The sequence below is a fragment of the Montipora capricornis genome, chromosome 1 (genome assembly GCF_036669925.1).
Source record: "Montipora capricornis isolate CH-2021 chromosome 1, ASM3666992v2, whole genome shotgun sequence".
Classification (NCBI taxonomy): domain Eukaryota; kingdom Metazoa; phylum Cnidaria; class Anthozoa; order Scleractinia; family Acroporidae; genus Montipora; species Montipora capricornis.
In genome coordinates this window covers 12,123,500-12,133,499 of record NC_090883.1, presented here as the reverse complement: position 1 = coordinate 12,133,499, position 10,000 = coordinate 12,123,500, and the positions used below count along the sequence as shown (strand labels likewise).

At 38.6% G+C, this 10,000-nt stretch overlaps 1 protein-coding gene across 8 annotated transcripts in view; it reads right to left on the bottom strand.

Moving 5' to 3' along the window:
- The window catches only part of LOC138053829 (CDK5 regulatory subunit-associated protein 3-like), a 116,536-nt gene that overhangs the window by 106,497 nt on the left and 39 nt on the right, over nt 1-10,000 (bottom strand). For all 8 annotated transcript variants that reach the window (XM_068900396.1, XM_068900487.1, XM_068900440.1 and 5 more), the window contains exons 1-2: nt 9,975-10,000; nt 9,814-9,892 (exon numbers count right to left, since the gene is read on the bottom strand). The exon at nt 9,975-10,000 is cut by the window's right edge and continues 39 nt beyond it. In XM_068900396.1, the coding sequence (XP_068756497.1) occupies nt 9,814-9,892; nt 9,975-9,980 (85 nt within the window). In that variant the 5' untranslated portion in view covers nt 9,981-10,000. The remainder of the gene's footprint in view (nt 1-9,813; nt 9,893-9,974) is intronic.

Genomic DNA, 10,000 nt, shown 5'->3' with positions numbered 1-10,000 from the left:
AACAAAGTCGCAGTGGATCTGTTTCAATTCAGAAACAAAGATTTTCTCATCACTGTCGATTACTACAGTGGTTTCTATGAAGTCAAACGCATGCAGACAACTCATGCCAGTGCAGTAATTCAAGTCCTGCAGTTCTCAAGTCTCAAGTCTCAAGTCTCAAGTCATGCAGTTCTCAAGTCTCAATTTGCCCACCACGGGATCCCATAGACTGTCATATCAGACAATGGTCCCCAGTATGCCTGTGATGAATTCAAGACCTCTGCAGCTGCTTGGGAGTTCTCATCATCCTAAATCTAACGGCACAGTTGAAGCTGCAGTTAAAGCATGCAAGTCCCTTATAAAGAAGACTGAGGTGTCTAGTGAAGATGTTCAACTCGCTTTATTAGCGGCGCGCAACACTCCGGTGGAAGGACTTGATGCTTCACCAGTACAGCTGTTGTTTGGTCGTCATACCCGTTCCTTGCTGCCACAGCACTGTTCTCTGCTGCAGCCAAGCACGCGTAAGAACATTGCCACTAAGCGTACCAAGATTAAGCACAAGCAAAAGTATTAGTTTATAATTTACAATGGAACTATTAAAGTAGGCATGGCTTCAATTATGATGTTCTGTTTCTGTTTATACTGATTTCAATGTTTCTTATAAATAATGCGTCAAAGTACCAGGATAGCGCGATGTAGCATCACCTCCTAACAGATGATACTTCATATCCTCATTGTAATAAGCTGAGAAATAAGCTTGTGAGTGAGACAAATGCAGAGAAACTTACAGAAAATCACTTATGTCTTACATGACTGTAAAACTATTCAGTCCCCTATCAGGCATCATAATAAAATTGACCATCTACGGGCATCCTTTTATTGTTTGCGTGACTTACATGTATGCCTAAATTGTGGACTTGCTTTGAAACTGGAAGATGTGTACTGACAAAAAATGTGTGTATCACATTTTTAGTGGTTACAACCAAGACATGGACTCTTGTTATAACCAAAGGGTTAACAGAATGAGTTTCTCTTTATGTGAAAGACCCTATCTGTAGTTTCCGTGCCAATAAATGCCACCTTTTAACTGTCAAGCAACATTCAAGCTTATCATGGCATTGAGTCTGTTTAAACTTAACCATGTGAGGGGACAACATACAGCGCCCAAATCTCTGAGTAGTGGTAAGTTTTCCCGCCCGTTTATCGCTCAGAATATCGTCCAAATGTCAGAGTAGTACAAATGTTCCGCTCCATTCTCGCCCATTTATCGTTCAATTTTCATCGCTCCTGTCAGGCAGATTATCGTCACGCTCTGTATCGCTCATAAGCAAAAGTTTTTATGGCCAGAATCACGCCCGCATCTTGCCCAGAATTTTCGTACGGGTCCTTAACAACCTGTTGCATTGTTGCGAATCTTCTGCGGATCTCTAGAACATGACTCACTAGCTTCTTTTCTGACGGCTGTTCCTCTAACCAAGACTCCTTAATAACGGCAAGGGGACCCCTAATTATTCGCCCATAAAGCAATTCAAAGGGGGAATACCCAGTAGACTCATTTGGTACCTCTTTGTAGGCAAATAACAAGAATGGCAGAAATTTATCCCAGTGTTGAACTCGCTGACTCACAAACTTTCTGAGCATTTGCTTTAAGGTGGCTTACTACAGTTTTAATGGATTATAACAGCCCAACTTCTAACTCTTTCGAATAATGTCCCAAGATGTTTTTCATTCTCTATTTACTGTTTGCTTAAATCTTTTGTCATTCTATGTGAAAATTGAACAATTAAACGTAAACAAATGGCCAAAATGAACGACCGAGTACCTAAGGAGAGACTGGGCGCTAGTAGTTTAAATCACGTTTTTCTCAAAATCTACCCGTATGACCCCCCCTCAAAATTTCAGGAATAAGAAATTGGCTCTGATTCAGCATTCACGCAAAGTAAAATAAAAATCTGTAAGGCACATTTTTCGCAAACTAAGAAAATGTGAAATCAAAATTAGCTGAAAATCTACCTTACAGATTTTTATTTTACTTTGCATGAATGCTGAATCGGAGCCAATTTCTTATTCCTGAAATTTTGAGGGGGGGTCATACGGGTAGATTTTGAGAAAAACGTGATTTAAACTACTAGCGCCCAGTCTCTCCTTAGGTACTCGGTCGTTCATTTTGGCCATTTGTTTACGTTTAATTGTTCAATTTTCACATAGAATGGCAAAAGACTTAAGCAAACAGTAAATAGAGAATGAAAAACATCTTGGGACATTTTTCAAAAGAGTTAGAAGTTGGGCTGTTATAATCCATTAAAACTGTAGTAAGCCACCTTAAAGTGCCATTAAACCATTGTACTAAGCCATTAGCCTCAGGGTGATATATAGAAGTTTTGATCTTAGTGATACAGTACAACTGAGACATGAGATTACCGATACAATTGGAGCCCTCATCGGGAATTCCGACTCTAGTAAAGTAATTAATTGGAGCATCAGCGACAGCCTTTGAACTGGCATTTTGAGGGGAATGGCCTCGGGGTAGCGCATAGCATAGTCCACGATTGTCAGAATATATTTATAACCTGTCGTCGTGCGTGGTAGTTCACCTATAATCTTCTTGAACGGCTGTGATTCAATTCTTACAAGCTTTAAAGGTGCCCTCTTGGATTTTAACTTTCTAGACACTAGTTGTCATTGCAGGCAAGTTGCACAATACTTCCGTACATCAAAATGAGATCCAGGCCAGAAGAAGTGTGCTGCTATACAACTTGAGGTTTACGAAGTACCCAAGTGACCTGATAGGGGAATGGTATGTCCCACGCGAAGGATTTCATTTCTGTAAGATTCAGGCACTACAACACGATCTACATATTGTACCTCTCTCCATTGTGCAGTTCCTTGTTGAACTTTCGGTGTAAATTTGGGAGTTCATTGCATAAGTAGTACCCATCATCTTCCTTTGGCGCACTTACACACGCTCCTCTACGTACTTTGACAAGGGTTATGTCAGTTTTCTGATCTGCAATTAGTTGGTTTCTGTTCCGGTCTAGGATATTACTTGGAAAATGGTTTGACTTCTCGGAAACATTTTCTGGTTCATGCATCATATTTTCTTCTTCGTTGTTGTCCTTTCCCTCAAAGAGTATTTGTGTTAAACTCTCTTAACTTACTTTTAATAACAAAATCATTATTTTCATCTAGTAAGTCCCCAAGTCTAAGAATACCTTTTTCTTGCAACGTTTTAAAATATAAGGATTTTCCATCAATGCAAATTAATTTATTGTTCCATAAAATAATGTTTGAAACTGATTCGACTGTGTGAGATATATGAATGGAATCATAATTTGCTGCTGAACACTTAGCAAAGCAATTCAAACATTCTTCATAGAATGTTGGTAACCTTATAGGCAGTTTTTTAATGTCAAAATTACAACATAAAATCATTTTACCTCCAACTGGCTGTAAGTAATTTAATAAAATAGTTTTCCAACTGGCTGCCTGATCATTTGTGAGTTTCTTGCAACAAAGTATTTTCTGAGTTTCAATTACAGTTTCCAAATGCGGAGCTTTGAGTCCCCCATTTTCGATATCATTTATAATCGCAGAACGCTTAACTTTATCTTTGCCTTTCCAGATAAAATCATAAATTATCGTATTCGAATTCTTCAAAAATTCCTTGTCAAAGCATAACAAGCTGGCTCGATAGAGAAAAATTGGGATAATAAACGTTTTGACAATTTGGATTCTGCCAATGATGGTGAGGTCTCGCCATCTCCAAATTCGTAGCTTGTGTTTCATAGCGTTAATTAGTTCCTCAAAATTCAGCTTTTTTTTTAACCGTTTATCGTATGTAAAATGCACTCCAAGTATCTTAACGGATTTTTTAAACACACTATCGCTCTGGAACTTGATACAATTTGATGCTGCAGTTTGGGCACAATTACCTAATAACAACATCTCTGTCTTTTCTTCGTTCAACTTAAGTCCAGAACATTTTCCGAAACGTTCTACAACATCTAAAAATTGTGTCAAAGAATGGTTGTTCCTTACAAACCCAGTCAGATCATCTGCGAATAGTCCAAGTTTAATCTCTTCGTTATCCACCAGAATTCCCTGAATGTCATTATTACCACGTATGCTAATACACAAAATTTCTAAAACCATAATGAAAAGATAGGCTGATAGGGGATCGCCTTGCCTGACTCCCCGCTTGACAGCAAACAACGAGGTCGAGTAGCCATTGTTTAGGACACAACTGGAAATATTATTGTACAAAGTATAAACCCATTGAATAAACGAAGAACCAAAGCCAAATGCAGAATAATTCCCTGAAAGTCTATGCAGATCAATCTTCCATCAATATGACACTTTGAAATCCATAACGTCCTCTATGGTTCTTATAGCATCAAAAGTTGTTCTACCTTTAACATATGCGCATTGATTGTGATGGATTACGTAAGGAAGAACCTTTTCCAATCTTTTGGCAATGGCTTTTGATCCTATTTTTACGTCTACGTTAATCAGCGAGATTGGGCTCCAGTTTGACAAATATCTTTTATCCCTATCCTTCTTCTCGATCAACGTTATAATAGCCTCTTTTTGGGAGTTCGATAGCTCACCGTATTCGTAGGCGAAATTTAAACTGTCAACCACCAAATTTCGTACTGTATTCCAAAAGGCTTTATAAAAGTCAACTGTTAGTCCATCATTGCCTGGTGACTTATTACAGCCAAAAAATTGGAGACACTTAAAACATTCAGGAACAGTCCGCGCTCCTTCACAGGTTTGGACCTGGTCAACACTTAATCTTGGTATCCGGGGGTGATTTAGAAAGCTACATAACAAATCTTCGGACGGAGTGAGGAGATCACTCTTGGAGAGATTGGAGTAATACTTTTCAATTTCCAGTAGTACTTTTTTAGGATCTGTAACCAAAGTCCCCTCATCATTAAAGACCTTGCGCACTGAGCTTTTCGTTTTCCTGTGATTTTCTAAATTTAAGAAGTACTTATTGCTTTTTTCTCCCTTTTCATACCAAGTGGCTTTTGAACAAATTATTGCACCTTTGGCCATCTCTTCGTAGAGGGAGTCATATTCCATTTGCAAAATCTCAATGCGTTCACAGTTAGCATCAGTAGGGTTAGCAGTTTTCCTCACTATTCTTCAAGGACGCTTCAATTTCGGAGATTTTCTCTCGCTTTTCACGTGCCTTCTTTTTACTGTATTTAATTGCTTCTTGCCTAATTCTGTATTTTGTTAGATCCCAGAGAAGTCTTTTATCATCAATGTCTTTAAATTCTACTATTTTCACTGATTACACTTCTTTCCCACTGATCAAGAAAAATTAATGTTGGTGCGACAGGGTTTGTCCGTACAATGAACGGGCTAAAAGACAATCCAAAGGCAATTTTTCCATGACGCCTACCAGCTCGATGTGTTTTCCTTGTTTAGTCATAAACTCGACCCAAGAACTAGAATTTGTTCTCCCGCTGCCGTTAAAACAGTAATTCTATCCCCTGCGAAGACACTATATGTTTTGTGAATCTTTTATTTACCAGTGTTCTTATACAACCAGAATCTACTATCATCTCTTCTGGAAATCCTTCTATTGTTCCCCGGATGTTACTTGATGGCAATTCATAAGGATAAGACTCAAGGGGAGTCATACATAGCAAATAGCCCAGGCCTCTATTACAATTGAATGACATACACTGTATGTCCTTGCTTACCACACTTATAACAAGTAATTTCGGGTCTCGGGCTCTTTCTGTTAGGTTTGGGGACTGTTTTATGTTGTGAACCAGGCTTGTGCCTAGTCTCCGGCAGAAAGGGTTCCTTCTTTGCACAAAATTCTTCTTTTGGGGATTTAGACCCATAACCTTTACCGAAAGATGCATACTTACCAGCAACTAAAGGTCCTTTTCTGGATTACACATGAAAATTCGCCAAATCTCCGAGCTCCTCGACAGTGTTAGGTTTTTGATCTTTGAGCCAGGCCCTAAGTTCTGGACTCGTAGCATCCAAGAGTCCTTCCATAACAAATTGCTCCAAAATCTTTTCAGCATCTCCCGTAGCCCCTGTAACTTCCATCCTATCTTCGTGTTCGGTTCCCCCACTGCACAAAGTCCTCATCTGGTAGCTTTTCTGCGGTACGAAACTTAAATCTGTAGTGATCAGCGGTCAACTGATATGCCTTAATAATTCTACTCCTGGTTTCAAAATAATCGTAACATTTTGGGTCCAGAATTTCCAGATAAACAGATTTCGCTTTTTCTGTTAGTTTAGGAACAAGGTTACCCAGCCATTCGCTTTGAGGAAGAGACTCGACCTTGGCAGTCATTTCAAAAATTCTAAAATAATCGTCAATGTTTTCCATCTCTCTCATTTTCTGAATCTTCATAAACACAGGCTTCTTCGAAAATGTTTGCCTTTCCACTTCTCTCATTGAATACTCTTCTTTTTCACATCTTAGAACCCTTAGCCTTTGCTCCTCCCTAATCGACTTCTCTTCTTCTTCAGAAGCTCTTTGTCTCTCATACTCTTGTCTCTCTTTTTCACCTTCTCTTGCAGCATTTTCAGCCTCTCTCTCTTCTAACCTCATTGTTCTTTGCAATTCCAACATCTGGATCTCACCCTCGTGTAACTTAAGTCGCTGCTCAAAACTGAGATTGCTTTCTTGCAGTTCCAAGGACTCATCAAAACACTTTTCTTCTTCTGCAGTGGCCTCTTCACTGGTGGTACGCATTAGCTTATCATGGACTTTAAGTTTACTAGCCAGTGTTTTCACCCCATCCTTACTAGTGAACAAAATATATTTTTTCCTAGCTTCAGCTCTACGGTCTTCTAAAGACCAAGAATTATAGTCCAGACCTTTTGCAGCCATAATACTTATAGGTGCCGCACTCAATTGTGTCTGAGGTGTGTGTGACTCCCACAGGAAAAGTATCCCACTCATGACACGAAAACTATGTGAAGGTGGGCTCACACACAAAACGAAAAAAGACAACACATATACACGCCCCTTCCCACAAGCATGAAACTTATAAACAAATATAAGTTAATGATTTTAATTTAACAGAGGAAAAAAAAATGGAAGATCCTAATATTACAAAAAAACAAATAAAACCTAAACTTGCTTAATAGGGTACATAAAACTACATCGTAACCTTACTTAATAAATTTTCTATTCCTTTACAAAACTTGACGATAATACTAAATATACATGTACAAATTACTTTACTCTAATATTTACAGTCAAACAGTTCAGTCATTCAACAAACCAGCAGCAAAACCCTCAACAAGTTCTTTCCCACCTTGGCTCTTCCTTCTCTTCTGGCAATGAATTTCTCCTTTCACACTTTACTGCACCATTGTCACTTTCTTCAAGTTTTCTCTTCTTCTTGCTTATCTCAAGCTTCTTTAATTCTTTACAGGATTTTCCTCATTCGCCGCCACTGACAAAGGGGTTTTGTCATTTATCCTTCTGGCAGCTCCCACTAACGGCTCTTAGCAGTGTTCTCCGTTCTTTTCCCTTTTGCCCTCCAGCTTTCATTCTTCAACTCTTTGCTTTCCTGAATGTCAAGAGACCTTGCGCTACTTTTTCAACCAACGTTTTGCCCTGGTATATATAACCTGGGCCCAACGCCCTGTCGCCTATTCTTGGCTCACAAATTAACACTTAACATGCATTCTTAATTTTCCTACAGAATACAATAGCGTTATAACATAACAATATGACAATATGACATTCCACATAACAATATGATGTTAATTACAAGATATCAAGCGATGTCATTAACACGAAATAATCAATAATTATGAGCTACAATTTGACAACTATGATACAATGATTTGAATAAAAATAGACGAAAAAGACATGCGATAAGGCAATTTTTTTTTCGTGACAGACACCCGTTTTGAATCACACAGAAATCACAACATTAACAATAAGCCCAAGTAAAATGGAAATCCTGAATGATAGCTACATGTAGTAACATTAATCTATTCACACAAGTTTGTTTACATTCCATGAAGTGTGTGAGGCTGAAATGTTTTCAAACGCAGGCAAGGTGCTTGCAACGTCATTGACAACAAAGCTTCTATAAAGATTTTCAAGGTTCAAGCGGGTTTTCAGAGAAGGTGCAGTTCAAGGCCGTTTCTCACAGGCTAACGCCATCAGAAATAAGTGCCGGCAAAGTGAAATTATGCAAATTTCGAAATTGCAGACATGTCAAATTTTCACCACCAGTCAACGGGACGCCAATTGTGGCGGAAAGATTGAATTACATTGTGCGGCTACAAAAATCGAAAATGCATTCTTTTTTACTCTTCTTATTTACGGTATTAAATCTATCATTTTCATATCGCAAATTCTGCGATATGCATCCTTGATCCAGGCGACGTACCTTCTGGTGATGTGTTGGTCACAGTATCCACCAAATGTTTCGAACAAAAAAAAAAGTAAGGATCGAAATTTGGTATCTTGTACTACAAAATGGCTAATTTTTGGTTTCCACAAGGAATGATAATAAATTATTTGCAGGGGGTGTGCGACAAAAATGGAATTTCCGGTGGGGATAGGGGGTCAGTTTTGTGAGCCGATTTTTGGAAAATCCAGAGGGGAGGGGGTCATAGGTAAAATCCCTTCTCTGGAACTACACAATGGTTGCAATGGGTAGCGCTTACGAAAATGCTCGTTGAGGATGAACTCTACTGTTTACAACAATTTGCTATCGGAATGCAATTATCTAAAAATCCCACTCCTCAAAACCTACATGTATGCACGGAAACCTTCACTCTAACAGTTTATTTTTATGATTTTTGATGGATGAGCAGATGAGGCTACATCTCGTTATGATGACCAATTATTTTTTTACCGCAATTAAGGGGCAATTGCAGAATATCCCGCAACACCTCACCACTCTTGTTTCCCCCAGTCAGCATTCGTTGAAGAACGAGTTGGAATACAACAGAGCTTATTCTTATTCCACTGCCATTTTCTCCAAAACAAAGTCGATGACCCCAATTTTTTTTTCATTTTTGGAGTAAGTACTTTATGACCTGACTAATCTAGGCGAGAAATGAAGAAAATTTAACTGTAAGAAAATTTTGGCGCAAACGTCCTTAAATTGTTCAAATGAGTGGGGAGAGGACATGAAGTAATCGGCCATCACAACAATAATCTAAAGCTAACCTTTTTAAAGTGGGTGCTTAGACTTAAATACTGTTGAACAATGCTGTTTAAAATGGGTGTTGAGGCTTAAGTTAGCACTATTTGAGATGCTGCTTACACATGGATCAACAGTATGCATTTGAAATAGTATTTTTAGAGTACTCCATTTGGGTAGTCCATAGGGTACTCCATGGAGTAGGGCTCCGCGTTTTGTCCTCTCCCAACTGAGTGAGGGGATCACTTCTACACTTCGTCTATTGTTTTACATAATAGACCATTTTACAGCTTACATTTTAAATTTTACAGTTATAGCTCACAAAGGAAGCAAGGCTGCCGGTAATCCTGTTTTGATATACAAACCTTTGTGCTTTTCTAATGTTAACGTTGGCTAATTAGAACTACAGCAAAACAATTGAGCAGTGAGGTCTGTACAGAAACCCATAAGCAAAAGGGGCCGTTACACGTTTCAACCCTTATGTGTTTCTGGTCTGTATCAATACAAGTTCAACGGCGGCCTCGCAGCCATTCATAAGCTGGGTCACTGAGCAAAGAACTGTACAAATAATCCCAAGGCGAACACCGACATTGCCCCCAACACTTTCCGAAGACTTACTAAGTCGCTAACTACGCTAGTACTTTAATTAGTCTTGCTTTGAATACATGATCGAACTTACCTAAGAGTTTGTTGTAATGAATATCGATAGGAAGTAATTCAGCTTGGCAAGTATCCCTTGTAGAGTCATCTTGTTTCTTCTGAAATAAAAAGCAGCAGGTGGTAATTTTTTTCACCAATTTAACTTTTTTTTCAGATAAATTACAAATTAACTTTTCAAACCTGCATGTTTCCGATCACTTGAATCC